Below are 24,278 nucleotides of genomic sequence, written 5' to 3'. Positions count from 1 at the left end.
TCAGTCTGTAGGGACTTAGGTTGGGAACTGGAGGGTCGCCGGTTCGATTCTCGGCACATACTAAGTCCGGAAATTGGTCTGGTAGCCAGAGAGGTGCCAGTCCACTTCCTGAGCACTGCTGAGGTGCCCTTGAGCAAGGCACTGAACCCCAAAAAGCGCTCGCTGTTGGCAGCTCACACACTCTGAGACCTCTCCATTAAAGGATCCTGTTTGTGTGTGTGTAGCATGTTCATTAAACAGAGTGCTAAACCGAATTTCCTTTGGCGGGATTAATAAAGTATAAATGATTATTACTAGAAAAAGGCCTCCATATGGGACTGTTTTGATATTTCCAAACTGACAGGACGTAACAGACGGTTATTTGGTAAAAAGTGGTTAGGAGTAGGAAACTTGTTGAGCTGGAGGACTGACGGGTTTGTCTTCTCTGTTGTTGTTTTAGATTTGTTGGAGGGTCATCATGTCTCTGCATTGTCCTGTCAACTAGTCTTATTTTATTTCTCTCTTTTATTAAGCATGCTTCTTGCACAATAAACTGTCTTCCTGTGTGATGATTGTCACTGAGCTCAGAGAAGTCTACAGCGTGCAGTTTGTGTGTCGCTCTTTTAGTACCATCCCTTTTCTCTTTGTGCACTTTGCTCTTCTACGACCTGCAGTACAGTAGTTCAGCTCTGAAGATCTGAAGTACCGACAGCCCACGAGTCCTTCTCTAGTCACTGGTTGACTTTGATTGAGGAGTCTTTCATTAGTCCAGCGTTCCACAAGCTTTATTCACTGAACAGTTTACCAACATTTATTTTAAATTATGACCTCAAGTCGGTACTTCAGATCTGCCAGTCCGGCCTGTGCCGCTTTGTTTTCCAGCACAGCTTGCAGGCAGCAATGAATGGAGAGTGGCGTGCTGTTTGTTTTGGTGTACTCTTGGTAATGACAGCACGTTTATCCTCATTTTATACTGGTATATTGGTCGTACCAGTATGTAGGACACAGCCATCTTTTTATTTTTTGAAGATTTATTTTTGGGCATTTTGTGCTTTTAATGGAGTGACAGGAGAGTGGATAAAGCTGGAAATCAGGGAGAGAGAGAGTGGAGAATGAGATGCGGGAAAGGAGCCCAGGCTGGATTTGAACCTGGGCTGCCCGCTTGGAGGACTACAGCCTCCATACATGGGGCGCGCACACTTACCACTGCGCCACCAGCGGCCCCACACAAGCAACTTTTGAAAAAATAGTTATAAAGAAGTGGAGCCTGACCGATTATCAGTCGATATTGGCGTACTGTTATCGGCTTATTTTATCTAAAATATACGCCGATATTACTCGATTTATTCACCGGACATATAGCATTTCATTTGAGTTTCCTTGTATTACACTAGCAGTTCTGTCACCAGCAGAGGGCGCTACATGGATTAGAACAAGGCGAGCAGTGATGCATGTACATGCTCAGATACTCTCCAGCTGAGTGATCACCTTGTCTTCATTATAAATCTTTTTCCACACATGTTTGATGACTGCTTTAAAGGGATCAACACTATAAATGTCTCTATCTATATTTATCTCTACAGATCAAACATCGATCTAATAAAGATATCGACCTATCAGTATCAGATGTTTTATCTCCACTATATCCATATCAGTATCGGCCCCAAAATCCAGAATCAATCGTGCCCTATTAAAAACACGTCTCATGCAGCGGATTTGATGGTATTTGGTTAATAATTTATTTTGGTTTTCTACATTTTGTGCTATTTAACATTGCAGTCTTTATTAAGTGTTATGTCTCTTTGAAAGTTCACAGATGTGCAGCTTTGATACAAGCTTGGGTCAATTCTATAAATCTGTTGTATATATTTATTAATAATGGAGATTGAAAAGTTCAGATTCATTTGTTTAGAAGTGATATAAAAAGTACTAGATGTTCACAAACACTGGATACCTACATATGAAATGAATAATGACGTCATACCTGACCCTTTTGGTTTGGGGTTGTTTGAAGAGAACGGGTCATTGCTTGAGAAGTGACCGGCTTGCTGCAGCAAACAGGAAACAGGAAACACTCGGTCATCAATACATTCACTCAAATCAAACTCATATTATGATTGCATCTTTATATCTACCATGATTAAAAAACTCTAAATGTGCTGAGTCACTGTATTTAGTCCTGCTTCTCCTCATGCTGTACATCGTACATTAAATAATACGCAGCAACATTTCAATCTCTGCCACTCTGGGTTAATCAAACACACATGGTGTCACACATACCTTGGAGGGTAACGTGGCACTTTTACTGAAGGGGTCAGGTGTAGAGAAGGGATCCATCTTTGTAGTCTTTTTGAAGAAGTCCTCTGATGACGCCTTGAACGGGTCGGTCTCCTTGAACGGGTCTCCTCCAAAAGGATCTGAAGCAGGAACAAAAGACACTTCAGTGAGTTTTGTTCTCACTACTTTTACTTTTCTTTTACTGGACCAGAAGCAGAAATTCACATTTAATGACACAAGCTCCTCGAGCCTTTACGTGTAATAAGCCGCAGTATCGCTCTGTGATCTGAGAAACAAACTCTGCAGAAGTCTTTTATTTTCCTTTTCTTCAAACCTCTTCAAAGGATTATAGAGTATGTGTATAGTTATATGGTGTGCGCAAACTAACCACTAGGCTACCGGCGCTACTGGAATCTTTGGGTGTCCCACGATTGGATTTTGATTCTTGGGGTCACGATTCGATTCAGAATCTATTTTCGATTCTAAACGATTCTGGATTCAAAGTCTATTTATGAATTAGTCCATACTTCAGGATCTCCTCCAGTCATCTCTGAGACTGCATTTAGCATTTAGCAGGGAGTGACTGATTGGCCCAAAAAAATCGATTCTTGGAAGTTATGAATCGATTTAAAATCTCACAAGACAAGAAAATCTTTTATTTTTACATAAATAATTTTTTTCCCACCTCTAGTTTCCAGGGAACTCTTGTGACTACATCATAATATCAGATTTTGTGTCAAACATCAGCATGTTACAAAACTTTCAGTAAAGGTCATGATGGGCTTGTTGGTAAGAGAACGTGTTAAACATAACAGTCCCACTCAGACTGATGTTACACATCTCTATCACCTCTAGTGTAACACTAACCATATTAGGCAACCTGTGTTATGCAAGAATAATCCTGTCAGATCAGTGTAATCAAAACAAGTCCACGCTTTGAGTCAGTGCTCTTCTTTGGAATCTAATAGATGGTTATGATACGAGGCATCCTGCAGGTCATGAACTCTGCTAAGAAATCGCGATATCGTCTTCACACCAAACATCAGCCTTCAGTAAAGTGTCACAGAAGTGTTCTCCTCGATGCATGTTCTTCAGGATACTTTTCAGAAATCCCTGCACAGTATGGAGAAGCAAGCAGCTGCAGTTTTGACACAGTGGGGATTCTGCTGTGAGAAAAGGACACCACTGATCTCCATCTACTGAGAACAGAAGAGAAACTGTAATATTGCTGAAGAGGGAAGTGTGCTCTTTCACACATGCACAGGGACTTCAACAAGAGACGAGCTCACTGCTGTGTGACGCCCTTTAGAAGAGTAAGAAGAACACCATTCACCGGGGAATTGTTCACTTCATCAGCAGACCGTAACAGGGCTGTGTTTCAGTGCATGTCGAGAGATTCATCTTATCAAAACACAAGAAGACGTTGAGAACAGGTCATATTCTAAATTCAAACATTTACTCGAACCTGGGGAGAATATTCACATTTGAATTGTAATGAGCCGTTTGAATTCAAAATAAACAGTCTACCTGCACATCAGGCCGTCTGAAGAAGTTATCAGTTAGATCCAGCAGAGGGCGCTCTCAGTGTTACCTGACCATTGCATGCCCTCTTGACCTCAGTAGATAAAGACAGTACGGGGGACATGATGCAGGAGAATAACATGACGGAGACTCAGCAGCACACTGCTTCAGAGGAGAGACACAGGGTCGCTACAAACCCAAACATATTTGTGTAGCAGGAACGTGCGCTCTAAACGGGTGTTGTTGTGAATAAAGAGAGCTGCACTCCATCCAAGTTAATAGACTTGTCCATCCATTATTTATTCTGCTTTTCCCGTTCAGGGTCATGGGGGGGCTGGAGCCGATCCCAGCTGTCATTGGTCGAGAGGCGGGGTTACATCCTGGACTGTTCACCAGCCAATCACAGAGACAGACAACCAGACACACTCACATTGACACCTACAGACAATTTAGAGTCTCCAGTTAATCTAACGAGCATGTCTTTGGGCTGTGGGAGGAAGATGGAGTACCAGGAGAGAACCCACACATGAAGAGAACATGTAGACTCCACACAGAGAGACTCCTGAAGGACAGGGAATCAAACCAGGAACCTCCTCACAGAGAGACTCCTGAAGGACGGGGATTCAAACCAGGAACCTCCTCACAGAGAGACTCCTGAAGGACGGGGATTCAAACCAGGAACCTCCTCACAGAGAGACTCCTGTCAGACGGGGATTCAAACCAGGAACCTCCTCACAGAGAGGCTCTCGTCAGACGGGGATTCAAACCAGGAACCTCCTCACAGAGAGACTCCTGTCAGACGGGGATTCAAACCAGGAACCTCCTCACAGAGAGGCTCCTGACAGATGGGGATTCAAACCAGGAACCTCCTCGCTGCAGCCACAATAGGCCGGTGTTTCTGAAAGTATATTTATAAAAAATCACTCAGACCTTTAGGAGTGTCAACAGAGTCTTTTAGGCTCGTTATTGATAGGATAAAACGACAAAATAAAAGGGTTTCTGTCTGTGCGGGGGGGTCAAATGTGTTTGAACATTACCGTGCCATATTCTAAATTTGTTCTCAGTGGTTTTGTTTAAAAAATGACAGCCCCAGTTGAGAATACGATGCAGTACTAGTGGAGTTGCATTTTGTTGCGTGTAGACAACCATAAATCAGAGAGCTGTCTTCAAACTATCAAAATAAATATGTAGCCTCCAAGTCATTCGTCCAAGTAGCAGATTCATTCAGCTCATTCAAAGAGAAGGCCCCGTGTCCACCTGGCTGTGTGCATGAAGCGTTTGTGCTCTGAGTCCGTCCTGTCTCCATGACTACAGTCTGTTGACAACGGCCGCTGTATGACAGACACTGCTCCGTTACTTTTTACTGCATGTTTTATATTTGAGATTGTTTATTTCCTGATCAGACACGGAGCGAGGAGGTTGAGGGGACAAGACACGATCTGTAGGAGACAAAACTACAGAGAATATCACACATTTAGAAAAGAGCGCCGGTGATGTCAACAGAGTCTTTCTGAAAAGATGAAAGATTTTCAACTTGAGCGTTCGCAGCAAAAAAGGCTGAGAGCTTTCTGCCACTCTCTCCTCATTGAAAACATTTGAAAAAAGAGGCTGGCGCTCAGAATAAAGAAGACTAGGTGAACACAAGGTCTGAATACCTGTGGCTGCTGATGGCTGCTTTGCAAAGGGGTCGTTTTGGAAAGGGTCACCTGAGGAGAAAGACAAAGTGGACAGTCAGAGAACAACTCAAGCTTAGACAAAAGTCAGCTCACTGAGACAAAGAAAACAAGATAATCAGAGCAGGAAATACACAGAAAGGAAGGACAGTGCTGAGACAGATTCATCTGATCTGTTTCTTCCAAATCAGTGTTTGAGGATGACATGCAGCAAAGGGCGGCTTCTGCAACGGGCCTCAGTACAGAGGGCGTTCAACATAACCACTAGGCTATCCGGCGCCCCAAATTATTCAGGTTCTTTAATCCTCAGGCATCAGTTTAATTTACTACCCCTTTAAGCCACTAAAAATGTCCTTAGGAATTTAACCCTTTAAATGCCAGTTTGATTACATGATTCTGGCATTTAAAGGGTTAAATTCCTAAAAATGATTGAATGTTTGGTAGTTTTGAGCAGGGCTGGAGTTGTTTAAGACATGTATGCAGAAAAAAGTAGAAAAAATAGTGACTTAAGAGGGTAGTAAACATGTTTCACAGTGTTCTATTGATCTATTAAAAAATCTAAAATTTGTTGCCATATGCACTAACAGACAAAATGATGTCCAGATAAAGAGGAAACATTTGACCAAATGGACAAAAATGTCCATAATGATGCAAGAAGGTTAACAGTTTGACCAGCTGACAGTTTACAATTTCTGCAACATTGCCTGTTTTTTTTTCACATCAAGGAAACCCCTAAAGGGAAGACAGAGGAGAGTGGAGGAAGAGAAGAAAGGAAAGAGAAAGAAGAGGGCAGTGAGTGTACAAACCTTTGAATGGGTCCGTTTTGAAGGGATCCTCAGAGTGGAAGGGGTCAGTGGGAAGCTCCTGAGGCTGGCTGTTGAACACAGATGGCTTCACTTTGAATGGATCCTCCTGTGAGTCACACAGACAGAGGAAGAGTTCAGTCAGTGGCTGTTGGCAGAAATGAAGCTCAGGCAAAGGTCACGCAGGAAGACTCTTACATATAGTCTTTATTCATATCGCTCCCTCTCTCTCTACCTCTCACTATCTCTGCCTGCTCCAATGATCAGACCTCTATCCACCCATCATCCTGCTGACTTTAAATCTGCTCCTCTCTCTTCCACTGTCAGTCACCAGCTCCTCAGAAGTCTACTCCCCATCACCACCTGCATCTTTACAGGTCTCATCCTTTTCTACTTATTGTTCACAAACACCAGCAAAGACGCGTACACTTTGACACTGGAGGATAAATAAAGCTCCTCTCCTTGCTTTTCTTGCCTGAAAGTACCTCTCTGCCTAAGGTCAGATCTGTGTGTCCACGCTGCTCGTATGTGCTCTCTTTCTTTCTCTCTCTCTGGCTGGGGGAGCACAGAATGTTAAAATATGACCTTATTAATATGTTTGTATATTGTGGGACAGTTAAAGGTCCAATCAGTGAGATGTGTAGAGAGTGAAATGATAAAGGTATCTTACTATCTGATCAGACATTAAGGAAACATGCTATGTTGAAGAGCTGGCTTCTCTGACAACAATGCAGCAGCCAGTATGTCCTCCTTCTAACTTTAGATTCTGCTCCTGAATGTTCTGGATTTGTTTGGACCAGAGAAGGTAGGCACTTTTAAGACACCCCCCCACACGGCCGTTTTGGACACCCCTCTGTTTACCAGATATGAGAGCAGTTATCAGGTCAACAGGTGTTGCAGCGATGGAAGCGGGCAAGAGAAGTGGTTCAGATAGAAGTGATTGTACCCGACCTAAAAAGCCTCTGCATGTTTCTAATAAGCTCCACGAGCAGAAACGTGCTCAAACTAGGTTCAATATTGGAGATGCTTTTGAAAAATGTAAGCCAATACATCAGTAGGTAAAGGCAGAGGTTCTGTAGACGTCCTGACCTGAACAGCTCTCACCATGGGGGGGAATCCTCCATTCTCTCTGTCACCGAAGCCTTCACTCATGTCCGCCAGGTTGGTCATGCTGCCTCCATGGGTTCCATTCAACGTGCTGTTGTACTGCTCGATGCTTTTAGACACTTCCTGTTGGCTGTCCTGGATCTGGGACAACTTACTTCGAGCCTGCAGGATAAACAGAAACATAAAACGTTCAGGGGAAGCATGACGTATGAATTCTATGTTGCAGTCTTCTTGATTTAAAGAGGACATATTCTCCCCCTCCTCCACTTTTTCAAACAGTCCCCTGTGGTCTAAATGAAACATCTGTGCTGTGCTTTGGTCAAAATATAACATGAATCAAGCACCAGAGGAGGTTTGTGACCCTGTATAAACCGGCTCTCTCAGAACGCTCCATTTTGGTGTGTTTGTCTCTTTAAATGCAATGACCCCCCCCCCCCCCGAGTTTTCCCAGTAGACATCACTCCTCTGTAGAGAGAATAAAAATGGAGGACCTGCACAAAAGTTTTGTTCTAGGCTGGGGGTGGAGTCCATGGGTGGAGATGTCAGGGGAGGGGAGTTTTTTTTTACCAGAATCCCACTGTGACATCACAAGGGGAGCACATTTGAAACAGAGCATTTTTCTCTGTGTTGTAAGACTTATGCAGACCACAAACAAAGGACTGGATGGATTTATTTCACATGTTGTGGGTCAGTAGACACTCAGGTTACCCAAATATATGTTCAGAAACACTGAACAAGTGGATTTTTCAGAATATGTCCGCTTTAAAGAGCTCCTTGTGTATCGGAAAACACCAAAACAAGTCGCATAAATTAACACTCATTCTGCATGAAATTCAAATACCTGAGCAACTGGAACAAATAGTCCATATTCAATCTTTGAGTATCGTCATCTGGGGCTTATCTTGTGTGATAATAGCTAAATATATATTTTGCATTGTGGTGACAAAGGTGGACATAAAGACAATCTGCGCCTTTAGATAAAAGTAAGAGTATCTTTATCTGCTTTAATCTACAGATTCAGTTTTAAAAAAACAAAATCTGATTCCTGAACACATGCTACTCAAAACATCCACAACTAGTTCTGACATTTTGTGTGGACACTAAATGCATCTTTTTGTTTAAATATGTCAGTTTAGAAGATACCCAACATGAAGGACGTGTGAGACACACCAGGGGTGTGTTAAATATCTGGGAGTGGATGTAGACAATGCTCTTTCCTGAACGCACCATGTGGATTAACTTAACTTAATAGGGCCCAACAGAGGATTCATTTCCTGAGGGGACTCAGATCATTTGGAGCCAGTGAGAAGATTTGACTGTACACCTATTCTTCTGCTGCTACAATACAGAGGCCCAGTCTGGTCCTGCGGCCTCTCAATCCAGCTAAAGTCAAGGACACTATAAGACTGGGTCAGTGTATTGAGCACTCTTTCCTGGTGAGCTGCACTAAGCACAGCCTCAGACTGGCAGGGAAGATAGCCTCCGACCTTCATGTCCTACATGAGGAGTATCAGCTCCTGCCCTCTGGGAGGGCTTTTGGGGTGGCAGACTGTAAAGCCTGGCTCACACTGTACGATTTTCCCCGATTGTATAAAAGTCAGGGTGTCATGTCAGCTCACACTGTACGACTGAATCGTTTACGACGCCCGACCAGACCTTGAGATTGACGTGCTCACACTGTACGACCCGATTGTCGGGCACGGCCGGAGAGCTCACACTGTACGAGTGAAATCGGGACGGAGCGTTGACAATTGTTAATAAAGTTTCATTTGAAAACTCCAACGGACGACGGTTGGTGAAAGAGAAGGAATTGGAAGTTGTTGTAGGATAGAGGAAAGTTGTTACAATTGTAGATATATGGATACGAGTTTCAGAAAAGTGCTGCACTGATGATCTGTACTGAAAAATCAAAAAAAAAAAAACACAGGCTGCGTCCTGCCGCTGGTCGCCATGACTACAGTCCTCCCTTGTCTCTCGTGATTATATTGTAGTCACACACAACTTCTGCCGGACCCTTTCATGATGTAATCGTCAAGATTTTAAATTCTAAATATTAAACATGTTTGAAATAAATCTGGGTGTCCCCCGACGATCACCGGGCACGTTAAGATTGGATCTTTGTTCTGCTCCCACTACAAGATCATGTGAGCAGATAATCGGCTCCGAGTAGCCTCGAGTCGGGAGCGACCCTGCGATTGTCGGGAAGGAAGAATCAGAGCCCAAATCGGCCCGATTATCCTGCAGTGTGAGCCAGGCTTTACAGGAACAGGTTCAAACACTCTCTCCATACCACTACTGAACAAACAGTAGAGCAGCAGGACAAACTCCACCTTACACATTCCCAATCATTTCCTGACCTGTGAACACTTTAACATTTTCATAGACAATCTCCTAACATTATTTCATATTATTTATATATTTAAAAAGAGATGTAACCATTCACTCAACTCACAATACCGTTCAAGATACTGGGTTCACGATACGATTCTCTCACGATTTATTTTACAAAGTGAGTCTGAAGACAAAAGTATGAGATGACTGAAAAAGATTCCTTTAATTGCTCCATGAAAACACCGATACACCTCGTCATCTCTTTGGCTCTTGCACTTGTTTTGTCAGATGGGTTTGGCCTTTTAATGTTTGTTTTCTCTCATCAAGGGGAGGTGATTGGAGCTTCTCGTTGGTGTTGATTAAATGTCATTTTATAAAAAAAACTTTTGTTTGGAAGATTTGACTTTATAAGAACATTCAAACACATAAAACCATCAAAATGAGTGAAATCAGTTTTTAAAACAGACTTCAGATTTTAAAATGATAAATAAAAGATATCTGAGAAATGTGATGAACATATCCAGTGTGCAAACAACAGAAAGTCAATCACTTCACATCAGAAATACAACTACACAGAAAAAATCCAGTTATCCAAACTTTTTATTGTAATTATTTCCAAATGGTTTATGTGGGATGAACCGGAGCACCCGGAGAAAAAACCCACACAGACACAGTGGGAACATGAAGAGTCCTGACAGACAGGTACCAGTGGATTCCTGTCTGTTAGGACTTGATGTGTTCCCCTGTGCTGCCAGGCCTGTTACAGCCTGTGTGTGTTAGGGGGAGTTTGGAGGTGGGAAGGTGGGGAGGAGGAGGGGCTGGTGCTGTCACTTTGGGTCCAGGTTCTGCCTCCTCTGCCGCTTGTATTGGTGCCGGCGGCTTTCTGAAGCGCAGATCTTCTCAGCCCTCCTCAACATAGTGATCTCCTCTCTGGTAGGACACGGTGGACTGTCTTCCTCCAGCTCTTCCTGAAGGCGGTCAGCCCTCAACTTTTGGTTCTCTTTGTCTTTTTGGAGCTCCTCCACCTTCTTCTTCAGAGAGTAAATCATCTCCTCCTGTCTCTCCAGTTTGGAGACGAGCTGTCTCCTCTGGCGGCTTTCTGAAGCGCAGATCTTCTCAGCCCTCCTCAACATAGTGATCTCCTCTCTGGTAGGACACGGTGGACTGTCTTCCTCCAGCTCTTCCTGAAGGCGGTCAGCCCTCAACTTTTGGTTCTCTTTGTCTTTTTGGAGCTCCTCCACCTTCTTCTTCAGAGAGTAAATCATCTCCTCCTGTCTCTCCAGTTTGGAGACGAGCTGTCTCCTCTGGCGGCTTTCTGAAGTGCAGATCTTCTCAGCCTTCCTCCAGGAAGTGATCTCCTCACTGGTAGTGGACAGTTGACTGACTTCCTCCAGCTCTTTCTGAAGGCAGTCAGCCCTCAACGTGTGGTGCTCTTTGTCTTTTTGGAGCTCCTCCACCTTCTTCAGCAGTGCACAATTGATCTCCTCTACCTCTTCTTTGAAGACCTTCACCTCCTGCTCCAGGGACTCTTTCTCCTCTGTCAGTCTCTCTACCAGCATCAGGTCCTTGTTGGCTGACTCCAGATGCTGATGCCTGACTTCCTCCATTTCTCTCCTGAGGTTGTCAGCCATCATTTTATGGTGCTGCCTTTTCTTTTTGGAGTCTCTTAACTCCTTCTGCAGCCCCAGATTGGCCTCCTCCTGTTCTTCCAGTTTGGAGAAGAGGTGTTGCCTGCTTAGTGTTACTTCTTCCAGCTGGTACTTTAAGGCCATGGTCTGCTTGGCGGTCTTGATGTCCTTGCTGAAGGTTTCTTTCTGCATGACCTTAATCTTTTCCAGCAGGGCGTCTTTTTCAGACTGCAGAGTTTCTTGCTGCTTTGGTTCACTACAGGTTGTCTCCTGGAGTTTTTGTTTGAGCATCCTGATCTCCTGGTCACATTGGAGTCTCTCTTCTCGCTCCACCCTCAACCTTTCTTCTACCTCCTGGATCTTTGACTTGCTGATGGTGTATCTCTCCCGCCCTGCTTTGCTCAGATCTCTCTCCTGTTTCAGAAGAACCTTCACTCCCTCCAGTTCTTTCCTGAGATCTGCAACCACCTGCCATTGGGGTGGGCGTCTCTGAGGCAGTGAGCGATCAGGTCCATTCTGGGTCTGCCAGTGGTGCTGCCCGTAGGCTTCCTCCCTCCTTCGGTGGAAAGTCTGACCTTCTGGCTGAGTAGGACGCTGCCTGTTGTTGTTTTGGCGGCGGTTCCAGCGGTTGGCTCCTTGCATGGGGTATTTAAACTCCCCAGCTCCAACCTCCTCATCTCCCATCTCCTTCTCCATGATATCTCCCCAGCTCTGGGATTGTTCCATTGCTGTTCTTAGTTGAATCAGTGTCTTGGATGTTGAGTTGTTTGTTGTCTTTATAAAGACAATGTCTCAAAACAGATCTGTGAACTGTTGTAGTCTCTGAATCAATCTGTGAACTGTTGTAGTCTCTGAATCAATCTGTGAACTGTTGTAGTCTCTGAATCAATCTGTGAACTGTTGTAGTCTCTGAATCAATCTGTGAACTGTTGTAGTCTCTGAATCAATCTGTGAACTGTTGTAGTCTCTGAATCAATCTGTGAACTGTTGTAGTCTCTGAATCAATCTGTGAACTGTTGTAGTCTCTGAATCAATCTGTGAACTGTTGTAGTCTCTGAATCAATCTGTGAACTGTTGAGAGTCTGTGCTTTCTTACTCTTTACCTGAGGTTGGATATGAAGATTCTAACTTCCTTTGAGGATCCAGAGTTCTGGAATTCCTTTGATTGGTTTATTTTTTCCAACATTCTGTTTCCATGACAACACGGCATCATTCTAATCTTTGCCTGTTAATTAAAAAGAAACAAAATGGCTGCCCGAGCATTTAACATTCAACACAACCCAACAATCTGATCTTATGAAGTTTTTAAAGGCACAGTGTGTAGAATCCACCACCAGGGGGCTCTCAATCAAAAACACTAACAAAAGATGACATCGAGGCTAACGGGGAATCAGGGGAGTGATTCTCTCTGCCACCCACCCCGATGAAAACAACCTAGTTGAGCGTAGTCGTGATGACCGATGCACATACAGCAACAGTACGGCAGCTTTCAGTAGCAGCTAGCGCTTCCTTACATCATACAGCGGTCTTTGACGTAACATCCCGTGTTTCCACGTCATAAACATGTCATGTCGCATCAGTCTTTGTCACGGTCATTGCGGCCGCCACAAAGAAAAGGGCCGTTACAACTATGAAATGAAGGATAACTGTTCGCCCAACCTGAGGAAGCTACAGGCCAAACGCGTTGTTCACTCACAATTGAATAAAGTTATTTTTAGTGTGCCACAGAGTTTTGATTCATTTTTCATGGTACAGTATGTTCCTGCACCCGTGCTCACCTGAGAACGTATAGGCTGTGCAGGGGTACCCTGTTGGCCATCTTCATATTACACCTTTGAGATTTGATTACTGACTTCTGGCTGAAATTTTGACCTCTTGGAGTCTATCAGAATCCAAGCTTACTAGAACAGCTGTTCTTTGTTGACCTGTTGTTTTTTAGCCACCTCTGAAGTTTGACGAGTATTTGATACTCAGTAGATAGATTATGGATATCACATAGGGGGTATCCTCCCCTAAATGGGGGCATGCTGACATTTAATAGAGCATAGGACAGGATTTAGACCTTTGATAGACCTGGTGGCAGATTTTATGAAAGGTTTTATGATTACTAATTAGGTACATGGGACATTTGTCATGAAGTCAACATGACGATCACTGGAAGCAGCATGACTGAACATTATTACAATGATCAACTCCTGAGACGCAGACCCTCCATCAGGCCTCCTGACTGGAGGGGGGCCACATGGTTGTCATGGGGGGGTAGTGGTATCGTATAGACTGCAGGTCACCAATGAATGTAAATGTGGTTCATTGAGGAGAATGTAATCCTTACAGAAAGAGTGAACAGACACTCAGACTACATCATGATCTAATCCCAAGTAGTCTGACGTATGGATGCAGTATGCTGCTGTGGTGATGGACAGTAAGTAAAAAACTAACCACAGCCTGAATGGAATCGACACCCACAAAGAGCTAAACGTTATGTTGGAGTTCCTCCAGTGTCTCAGGGAAACCAAATCCTGACACTAAATAACGCAGTGCAATGGCACCCTCTGTTGGCACATTTCAGACAAACACACAGGATCTGTTTCCTACCTGGTTGATCTCATCCTGTGTTGCCTTCAGGGACTTGATGATGGTCTCCAGTTGTATCTTGCCGGCGGCCAGACTCTGCTCCAGCTGGTTTTCCTCCTGCTGCAGCCTGCCAAGGTCCGCCTTTGCCCTGGTCAGCTCTTCCTCCTGGCTCTGCAGGTCCGTCTCCTGGGAGTGAATCTGAGTCTGGAGGGACGAGATCTGGAGGCCAAATAAGGAAAAAAGGATTGTAACGTTAACGGAACAACCATACTGGTCTGGTAGAAACAATATTTGATACCACAGCAACAAGAAGTCCAGTCTGTGTATCCAAAGTTGTGGAATTGTCTTGTTTTTAATTACCATTGAACACACCGTTAACAGTAATGAGCGACTACATCAGCATGGATTTACTTTAACAAATATTTATAGACCCATTCAAATATTCCCTCCAAGTCATCACATATACATACGCCATCAGTCAGGACTAAAATAAAACACAGCACCCAGGTGACATCTCTGTGTCTCCTGTCTGAGAGCAGACACAAAGTGCATGAAGCACATTCATGCAGAAGTTTGGCCATGTAAGGCCACCGAGCATTTCTTCTGAGCACCAGCGTGCAAATCTTCAAACTTTTCAGAAAGGCGCTGTTGACGGAGCTGCCTTTTTCAAAATACAAGATATTCCTAGAATTTTTGCCATCTACTGATCGTGTCTTGTACTCACATCCTCTTCGCTCCGAGTCTGATCAGGAAAAAAAACGATCTCAAATATAAAACATGCAGTAAAAAATAACGGAGCTGTGTCGGTCAAATAGCAGCTGTTGGCTTCAGACTGTTGTCATGGAGACAGGACGGATGTGGGACGTGCAGCTCTTTTCTTCTCAGCGCACAAACGCTCCATCAAGCACACAGTCAGCGGTTCTGTGTCCAGAAAAAAACGCTAGGTGGACAAGGGGCCTCAGACTTGCTGCATCAGTATCTAAAATAACACAATCTGTTTAATTCTACATATGTGGTGTTATTGATCTTTATCTGGTCACTTTTCTTTTGTTTCTGAATTTCAGCCGAGCACGCTCATTTCTCTTTGAATGAGCTGAATAAATGCTTCATCAAGCATTTCCGAGCGTACACTCAGCACTTTTCTGCCAGGAAAGACACTGTGGACACGGGGCCTAGGTTTGTAATAGTCATTAAACATATCCAATCATATTCTCTGTTTCACTGTACTCACTCTCTATTGGCTCTCACATATTGTCGGTCAAAGGTGTGATATTTACGCTCCTGTTACATCTTGTTTGCAATGTCTAAAAGCGTATCTATCGTATTGTGTATCTAAAGCTCCCGCTGTGTGTTTGCACGCCATGCCTCTCTCTCTTCTGTAACACATTGTGAAACCTTCATGGACATCAATATGATGCTGGTAATATTGCAGAAGGGTAATGTGATGTCACTCGACTACTCCTGCTCTCTCTCTTTGCTTGCAGCAGATCACATGACTGACACTTTACAACATCTCACCTCTTTGTTACATTGTCCTCTGATGTAACATCATTGTTTAAATTATTTGACAGCTGTAAAAAAAAAAAAATATTTCTGCAATGTGTTTCTCATTTCTCACCATCTGCGACTCTTCCTGGCACTTGATCCGCACTTCGTTCAGCATGTCCTCTAATTTATGTTTCTGTTGGTCCATCTCCTCCAGGCGGTCCTGGGCATCTTGTTTCTGAGCCTCCAGTTCCTGCAGACTGGCCGTCTCTCTGTCCAGGTCACTCTGCATTTCCTGAGGAAGCGTTAAGGCAAAGAACGGCTTTCAGTGAAGTAAGACGTCCAACAAACAAATAAATGGACCATTGCACCAACTGGCCCTTTTAAAGGAGCAGTATGTAACTCTGACCCCTAGTGTTTAAAATGGGTACTGCAGTCTAAATTCTAAACATTGTAGAGAGCTATCTCTCCCCCCCCTCTCTAGAGTGGATGCTCACACAGGTCACCATGTGGTGGACTCTGAAGCTTCAGTGTTTATCCAGCTCTGCATGGGTCTGTAAACCTTTCTGTGTTCTAACCTCTCTCCATTTTTCAAAAGCATCTCCAATATTGATCCTAGTTTGAGCACGTTTCTGCTCGTGGAGCTTATTAGAAACATGCAGAGGCTTTTTAGATCGGGTACAATCACTTCTATCTGAACCACTTCTCTTGACCGCTTCCATCGCTGCAACACCTGTTGACCTGATAACTGCTCTCATATCTGGTAAACCGAGGGGCGTCCAAAACGGCCGTGTGGGGGGTGTCTTAAAAGCGCCTACCTTCTCTGGTCCAAACAAATCCAGAGCATTCAGGAGCAGAATCTAAAGTTAGAAGGAGGACATACTGGCTGCTGCATTGTTGTCAGAGAAGCCAGCTCTTCAACATAGCATGTTTCCTTAATGTCTGATCATATAGTAAGATACCTTTATCATTTCACTCACTACACATCTCACTGATTGGACCTTTAAGTAGAACAAGGTAATCCAAAGCATGACCTTCTACCTCTCAGAGGTTTGTCCTCACCTGCACCTCAGCACTCTTGTGTCTGATGGCCTCCTCCGTCTCCCTGATGTCTTGTTCCAGTGTGTACTTCTCCCTGATGTAAAAAAAGACAAAACGTATGCAAACAATGCTGGACAGAAACACAGACAGAAAAAAAATACTAAACCACTGGCCCCCTGCTGAATACACACATAATTAATGTAACATGACACTGAACAGGGATTCAAATCCATAATGTCAAAATATCATTAAACACAGGTCCATGGATGCTTTTTGCTTCTGATTGTCATTTGCACACAACTTCATGCACACAGACACACACAGGGGCCGGCCTGACCGCTGGAAGCAGTTTTGGGCTCAATGCTTTGCACAAGGAAGCTCTTTCATCAGGCTCTGTTATGCCTGGCTGTGAATGTAAGGCCCCACAAGTTTTTTCATCAGGCTGAAAAGCTCTTGGACGAAACGCTTGTGCACTAAGAATTTAAACGGGCGCTGTAGACCAACACTGCTCTGTTTCTTTTAATTTTATGAGCAGATTAGGAGATTAAATACGGGGAATATCGTACATTTTCAAAAAGAGCGCTGATGACTTCAACAGCACCCTTCTGAGAAGCACTCGGAGCGGACGCTCAAAAGAAAAAAGGCAGAGCTCTCAGAATCTAAGAATCTAAGAAGCTCTAAGAATTTGCTGCTGCAAACGCTCTCTACTCAGTGAAGACTATTTAAAGAAAGAGACTGGAGCTCAGAAAACACCCCAGGTGGACACAGGGCCGTGATGTCACAGAGCAGTAAAGGCTGGGTGAAGTCTGAGTTACTAACAGAGGTGAAACAGCGTCACTGTAAAGGGCGGAGCCAGGAGGACAGAACAGTGATGTGATGTGTGTGTGTGTGTGTGTGTGTGTGTGTGTGTGTGTGTGTGTGTGTGTGTGTGTGTGTGTGTGTGTGTGAGGCTGAGGCTATCATTTAATGCCTCTCGTGCTTCTGTAATGCTGTCATGCAGTGAGAATCATTCACTGGGAAACCTGTCTCATGCCTCTGTGGGGTTCAATGTCAAAGTAAGAAGACGGACCATCAATACTGACAGAATCCTTTGTTGGGGATTTAATGCCAACCCTGTGATCAGTGGACAACACACTCTTTCTCCTGACCCTCACAGCTTATAGTGTGCACTGTGGTCTGATGTTGAAATGCATTTTAAATCTTTTATTCAAAGAACTGATGAATAACTTCTTGTTTGTGTGAATGATTCCAAAGAGCTAATAAATACAGTAGCAGTGTTTCATCTCCACAGAAATGTATTCTATGGGAACAAAATATAAAGTTGATCATGTGACTAAAGCAAAACATTTGTTTTTTCAGCTGAGTTCAGTTTTTAAAACACAACTCAATGGAAGGGTCGTCATTTTTCCAGTGGTGTTTAAATATAGAAAACGTCAGCGTTAAAGGTCACATATTCTCCTCCTCTTCTTCAGTGTAAATAAGTCTCAGAGCTCCTCAAAACATGTGTGTGAAGTTTCTTGTTCTAAATCCACTCTGATCCTGTATTTGATCATGTCTATAAACCCCTCTATTTCAGCCCTGCTCAGAACAGGCTGTTTCTGTGTCTGTACCTTTAAATATGTAAATGAGCTGTGTTTGACCACGCCCCCTCTCTGGAAGGACTCGGGTGTCTTGGTCTTTCTCGCTCCATGTCCTATTGTTTACAGTAAGAAGGCAGACTCAGAGGGCAGAACAAACACCTAGCTGTGGGAGTGTCACCCACCTGGGGGAGGGGCTACTGCCCTTTGTGATGTCATGAAGGGAAAATCTCCAAATGGCCTGTTTGAGCACACATTTTCTGAAAAGTGGAGCAGGCAAAAGACGGAGAGGATGGACTTTTCTCATCATTGGGGGGTTTGTAGACAGACTAGAGACACATGTTAGAGTTAGAGGAACATGGAGAAGAGGATTTTAGAGAATATGTGACCTTTAAAGACTCTCTTCCTTTTTGTTTGTTCTGTTGTGAGTCTTTACTTGCAGAGCAGCGGATGAAATAGTGACAAAAAGTACAACATTTGGCCCTTAAAGACATATCTATGGGGATAGATTTGTCAAACAAAGACAGCTGAAGCCTCAAATCTGCTTCAGACGGATGTATTTATTTTTTCAAAAATCATTTCTCCCTCGTCAGTTGGAGTGAATTTGCTTTTGGGAACTGATTTCCTCCTGAAGGAGGAATGTCTGAGCAGAATCTGCTTCATTGTTAAAATGAGCACATTAATCTTTGTTCAATAAAGACCTGATCAATTGATAACAGAGCCACTACTCCTCTGAGTGTGTCACAGAGGATTTGACAACATAACAGTCCAAAGGTATTTGGTAGCTGGTGTGTTTACCTGAGAATATTCCACTGGGTAAAGGCAAGAGTGCTGACGCAGCATGAAGAATAAGTGGTGAACAAACAAAAATTTGATAAAATACACACATCAAAGGAAGAGTGGACAGTTGGCTGGGCTGGTGAATGAGTGCGTTAATGGATAGAAACAGAAAGAAAGTAGGAAGATGAGAGAGATGAATGGTAAAGCTTGTCCACGTCTGGCTCATGTTTCCTTTGTGTGCATTTTATCACAAAGAAACGACCATCTACAGCTGTTTGAAGGTTAGCCGTGAGCTGCTGTTCTTTTTGAATCTGTGAGAGGTGTAGCCTTTCATGTCTTTAATGTATCTTCAATTCTTTGAGCTCACATCACTGCTTTGTTTTGTGCACATTAACACATTGTGCCCATCAAAAACGTGTACCAAGGGGCAACAAATAAAAACGTGTGATGTCGAGGACTTTCAACAGACATAACAACAACAAAACGCTGGACTTCAAATTAAAAGTCTCCTGAAAATATCTCAGCTCTCCTTTCTTATTTTGGAGAACTTGATGTAAATAACTGAGATGCTGTAGAGTTTAATTAAATCTGTGTTTTCTTTTTACTGCGTGAGTGTGACTGATGAATCAAAGGAAGGCAGAGAATCAGTGTCAGCTTTCAACATTAAGCTAGGTCGGTTTGAGTGGAGGTGGTCGCTAAACACTAAACATAAATTAAAAAAAACCTATTTCCCAAAACAAAAGAGTTCTCTCAGCTGCAGGTAACAACCTGTTCACTTTGAGAATGTGATCTCTCTAAAGACGTTTTCACATCTTCACTCCTGATAATATCTAGATCCTATCAGGAGGACTGCTCCGGATATTCTCCTGATCTGGTTGTTCACATGGTATGAATTCTCCTCATTATATCCTGCTGTGTTCTCACATCAGCTCACTCTGACTTTCTGCAGAATAAATACGAGGAGGCTGGAGGAGAAACTCCAGGTGGAGAGAGAAACATTCAGATGTTTGAGTTCACACATGACGCTCCTCCTGAAGATATCTGGAGTTTTTCAGGAGTTCTCTGCGAGTGTGAAAGCACGATGTTGGTGCTGGAGACGAACCAGACGTTTTACAGTATGTGAGCAAAGGATTTGTTTTAGCGTTTCTCTCCCTGAATGATCCTGCTATCCTATTGGTCCACAGAGGCTCCGCCTAACCACATTGACATTCTGAGCAGGAAACTTTAATTTCAGAGAAAGCAGAGCACAAAGAGGGTCACACAGGTCAGGACATGAGGTGGTCTGTGTTATGAATACAGAACACTATGAGATGATGTAATGAATCAGAGAGGGAGCTGATGTTAGAGGATAACTGGCTGTTGTGGAGTGACTGAAAGGGCTTTGACACATCGTCGAGAACATTCATCATAGAGACAACAGTCACTTACAGAGAAATAGAAAATAAGACTTCAGACTACAACCTGTCATTGTGAAGTAATAATGAAAACTAAAACATTTGCAAAAGGCAACAAATGGTCACCGCTGCTGCTCTAAATGTAGAATAAAGAAGATGAATTTGAACTAAAGCAAATATATCACTATCAGCTGTTTACACTGTCAGTTCTCTGTAGTTATTCAGGAGCTGTGGGTGTCATCGATTGTTACCTCTGCAACTGAGCAATCTCCTGACTGATGTCATCCAACTCCTTGATGCCAGTGAACTCCCCGGAGCCGACCGAACTGGAGCTGTCCTGTAGAGTGAGGACAGGCGGACAGAGAGAGAAGGAGGGGACAAAGACAAAACAAAGACAACAGGTTGACAAAGTAAACTTTATTTAAACAACGATGTGGGATGATGAAATGATTCCAACTGAGCCATGGTAGAGCAGGCTGAAGGAAGGAGAGGAGAGGAGAGGAGAGGAGAGGAGGAGAGGAGAGCAGCCAGCACTCAATAAGAGGAGCAGCACAGAGGTGGAATCAGTAGGTGGGGGTCTGGGTCAATCACCAACATGTGGGGGGAGTTTCACCACCACTGACAAACTGCCAAAGAGTGGGAAGATTCAGGACTGTTAGGAGTTCATTTGATCACTTAAACTTAGGTAGCCCCCTCGGAGAATACAAAAAGTGTCTACCAGCGTTTACAGGTGATGCTACTCCAAGAGAGTATCCACTAGGGGGGGGCTGTCGTCTTTTCAACAAAACCCCACTTCAACCGAATCTAAAAAATGGCACTGTAATGTCGTCTCCCCCCCTACACGCGCACACATGACCACGGCACAGACCAAACCTGGATGGAGTGCAGCTCTCTTGATTGAACATGACCTGCAGACAACAACACCCGTTTAGAGCGCACGTTCCTGCTACACAAATATGTTTGGGTTTGTAGCGACCCTGTGTCTCTCCTCTGAAGCAGTGTGCTGCTGAGTCTCCGTCATGTTATTCTCCTGCATCATGTCCCCCGTACTGTCTTTATCTACTGAGGTCAAGAGGGCATGCAATGGTCAGGTAACACTGAGAGCGCCCTCTGCTGGATCTAACTGATAACTTCTTCAGACGGCCTGATGTGCAGGTAGACTGTTTATTTTGAATTCAAACGGCTCATTACAATTCAAATGTGAATATTCTCCCCAGGTTCGAGTAAATGTTTGAATTTAGAATATGAACTGACAGCTCGAGTGTCCACCTGGCATTTCTGGAGCGCCTGGATGAAGCATTTGTGAGAATAAAAGTGCTGTGTGTGCGTCTTGTCTCTATGACACGCCATTTAAAAGCGGCCGCTGCATGACCAGCACTGATCGGTTGCTTTTACTGTATGTTTTCAATGTGTGACTCGTTTCTCTCCTTCACTATGAGCATCAAACGGAGGACACTGGACGCGGAGCGAGGAGGATGTGGGTACAGGGCACGATCAGTAGGAGACCAAAAAAAGGGGAATATCGTTCATTTTGAAAAAGAGCGCAGGTGACGACAACAGAGCCCTTCTGAGAAGTTCAAAGATTTTTGACTCGAAGCAACCAGAAAAAAGATATGCTAGGTGCTGCACGCCTTCTCCTGACAGTCGCCTGCTGCTGCAAACACTCTCTACTCATTGAAGAAAAAAACCCTAGGTAGACCTAACATGCTCATCCTGTATTAAACTGTAATAGAAGTCACATGTATTGGAAGAAGAAAGCCTGCTTTAAGTCTGATTGATTGATTTATATCTGGGCCTAATAAACCTTCTACCTTTAGATAACTAAATAAATAAATATATAAAACATAAAACCAGTCTCCCCCTGAGATCAGTCTTGAATCTCCCCTTGGATCAGTTGTCAGGGTGAGGTGATGTCACTGCATTGTATTGGTATGAAACATCTTGTAAATGCTTTCCAGTAATCGGCCCAACAGCCGGCCACTGAAAGCATTTTGAGGTTCTGTAGGTCCATGTTACCTACCCACAGCTTGAACATTATAGCCTAAGAGAAGAGGGAGAGGGGAGAGGTAGAACATCAGCAGTAAAGAGAGAACAGCGGGTCGTAAATGTCTTTCACATAGCCGTGTTACCTCTCCTCCAATTCCCCTTTTCCATCTCTCTGTGTGCAACATTTTCAAGTTATCAACCGACAAAACAAGCAGACTGGAGAAGTGCTAAAGAAAGGTAGCAGAAAGCAGAAGAAGAGAAGGAGAATTATAGACTCACCCGTCTCATCTCAGACAGAGCAGCCATCTCTGATCCTACAGGGGTCATGTATCCTGACATGCTCTGCAGCCACACAGAGAAGCAGGAAGTTAACAGCAGTCATGATGAAACACAGCCATCACATGACAAACATTGTTTACAAACATTTCTATTGACTCCTCCTTTAAGGTGTGATGTCTGAGCAGGCAGCTGAAGTTTAACTCCACATATGTACACTTCACTCTAAACCTAGTACTTCCTATTGCATTGATATAATTCTTGATCAGTGTCTCCACATGCTGTGAATGATGCAATCCACAGAGTTAACCTGCAAGAATTCATCATTGCTCATTTCATCATAAATATTTCACCAAACAGCATCGTTCTCTTATTCAAAGCAGCTGTGAGGATCTCTGTTTGTGTGGAGTTTAGCGCCCCCCGGTGGAATAAGTATATCGTGTGAAGTTGCCTTTTTAAAACACGGGTAATCTGGATTTGGTAATCCTTACATGTATGTACCTGGATCAGGGCGATCCTATCCAGATAAAAGTGAGCTGGATTACGTGGTCCTTGGTAGATCCAGGTGTGAACAGCTAAATGTTAAGAGCTTTACAGTTACGATCAGATTGTACATTCATACATTGCAATTACGATGGCAAAACAACATGGTCCTTTAAATTTATGGTCAAGTGTCTTCAACATGTTGATGAGAAGAGCTAAAAGGATTAAATCCTCCACCAGAGGATTAATGGACCACCCTCAGCACCCCCTGAGACCCAGATTTAATGAAATCACTCTGTTATAGTAAACATCTGCTGTGTGTGTGTGTGTGTGTGTGTGTGTGTGTGTGTGTGTGTGTGTGTGTGTGTGTTGTGGGGGGTGGGACCTACTGGTACAGGTGTGCCTCTCTCTGAGGGGGGCATCATGTCAGCAGAAAGGGCCTGAGGAGGGTCGATGCCCTTGCTAACTTTCTGCTGGATGAGATACATGGCGAGGGCAAACTGCTCTCTGGTCAGCTTGCCTATCTGCCTCGTGTCTGACAGCGCCCTGCAGAGAAACATTCAGTTAATCACACCGAACCAAAGGACAATGACAACATACTATTCTGTGTTTCCCACAGTGCTGTACCTGGGGTGGTGGTGGTTGATTGAAAGTATTGCAAGAAATACATTATCCTATTTATGTTTTGTTTGGTTATACATTAAAGGTCACATATTAAACACAATCCACTTCTCCATGTTCCTCTAACTCTAACATGTGTCTCTAGTCTGTCTACAAACCCCCCAATGATGAGAAAAGTCCATCCTCTCCATCTTTTCTCTGCTCCACTTTTCAGAAAATGTGTGCTCAAACAGGCCGTTTGGAGATGTTCCCTTCATGACATCACAAAGGGCAGTAGCCCCTCCCCCAGGTGGGTGACACTCCCACAGCTAGGTGTTTATTCTGTCCTCTGAGTCTGCCTTCTCACTGTAAACAATAGGACATGGAGCGAGAAAGCACCGAGACACCCAAGTCCTTCCAGAGAGGGGGCGTGGTCAGACACAGCTCATTTACATATTTAAAGGTACAGACACAGAAACAGCCTGTTCTGAGCAGAGCTGAAATAGAGGGGTTTATAGACATGATCAAATACAGGATCAGAGTGGATTTAGAACAAGAAACTTCACACACATGTTTTGAGGAGCTCTGAGACTTATTTAAACTGAAGAAGAGGAGGATATGTGACCTTTAACTTCACTGTTAATCTTTAACCTATACCAGTGTTTGTTCACAAATGGCTTTAATTTACTCATATTTACCCAAGGCTTAAAGCAAGAGCAGAGTACACCTGTGAAACCTGCCCAGGTGACGTCTATGTGTGCGC

The 24,278-nt window shown here is 43.8% G+C and overlaps 1 protein-coding gene and 1 long non-coding RNA gene across 6 annotated transcripts in view; one reads left to right on the top strand and one right to left on the bottom strand.

Annotated features, from left to right (window-relative positions):
• LOC132972058 (uncharacterized) overlaps positions 1 to 24,278 on the top strand; it is a 284,543-nt gene that overhangs the window by 105,646 nt on the left and 154,619 nt on the right. The gene's annotated exons all lie outside the window — the stretch shown is intronic.
• Positions 1 to 24,278, bottom strand: part of LOC132972008 (epidermal growth factor receptor substrate 15-like 1) — a 54,648-nt gene that overhangs the window by 17,091 nt on the left and 13,279 nt on the right. For 2 of the 5 annotated variants that reach the window (XM_061034849.1, XM_061034853.1), the window contains exons 11-22: positions 23,305 to 23,461; positions 22,436 to 22,498; positions 20,422 to 20,507; positions 18,795 to 18,827; positions 16,441 to 16,513; positions 15,512 to 15,673; positions 13,915 to 14,112; positions 7,343 to 7,522; positions 6,257 to 6,362; positions 5,433 to 5,483; positions 2,260 to 2,396; positions 1,964 to 2,027 (exon numbers count right to left, since the gene is read on the bottom strand). In XM_061034849.1, the coding sequence (XP_060890832.1) occupies positions 1,964 to 2,027; positions 2,260 to 2,396; positions 5,433 to 5,483; positions 6,257 to 6,362; positions 7,343 to 7,522; positions 13,915 to 14,112; positions 15,512 to 15,673; positions 16,441 to 16,513; positions 18,795 to 18,827; positions 20,422 to 20,507; positions 22,436 to 22,498; positions 23,305 to 23,461 (1,310 nt within the window). The remainder of the gene's footprint in view (positions 1 to 1,963; positions 2,028 to 2,259; positions 2,397 to 5,432; positions 5,484 to 6,256; positions 6,363 to 7,342; positions 7,523 to 13,914; positions 14,113 to 15,511; positions 15,674 to 16,440; positions 16,514 to 18,794; positions 18,828 to 20,421; positions 20,508 to 22,435; positions 22,499 to 23,304; positions 23,462 to 24,278) is intronic. The other 3 variants (XM_061034850.1, XM_061034851.1, XM_061034852.1) reach the window with 3 other exon arrangements.

The sequence above is a fragment of the Labrus mixtus genome, chromosome 3, assembly GCF_963584025.1.
Source record: "Labrus mixtus chromosome 3, fLabMix1.1, whole genome shotgun sequence".
NCBI lineage: Eukaryota > Metazoa > Chordata > Actinopteri > Labriformes > Labridae > Labrus > Labrus mixtus.
The sequence above is the reverse complement of the archived record's forward strand: the minus strand, read 5'-3'. Positions and strand labels throughout refer to the sequence as shown.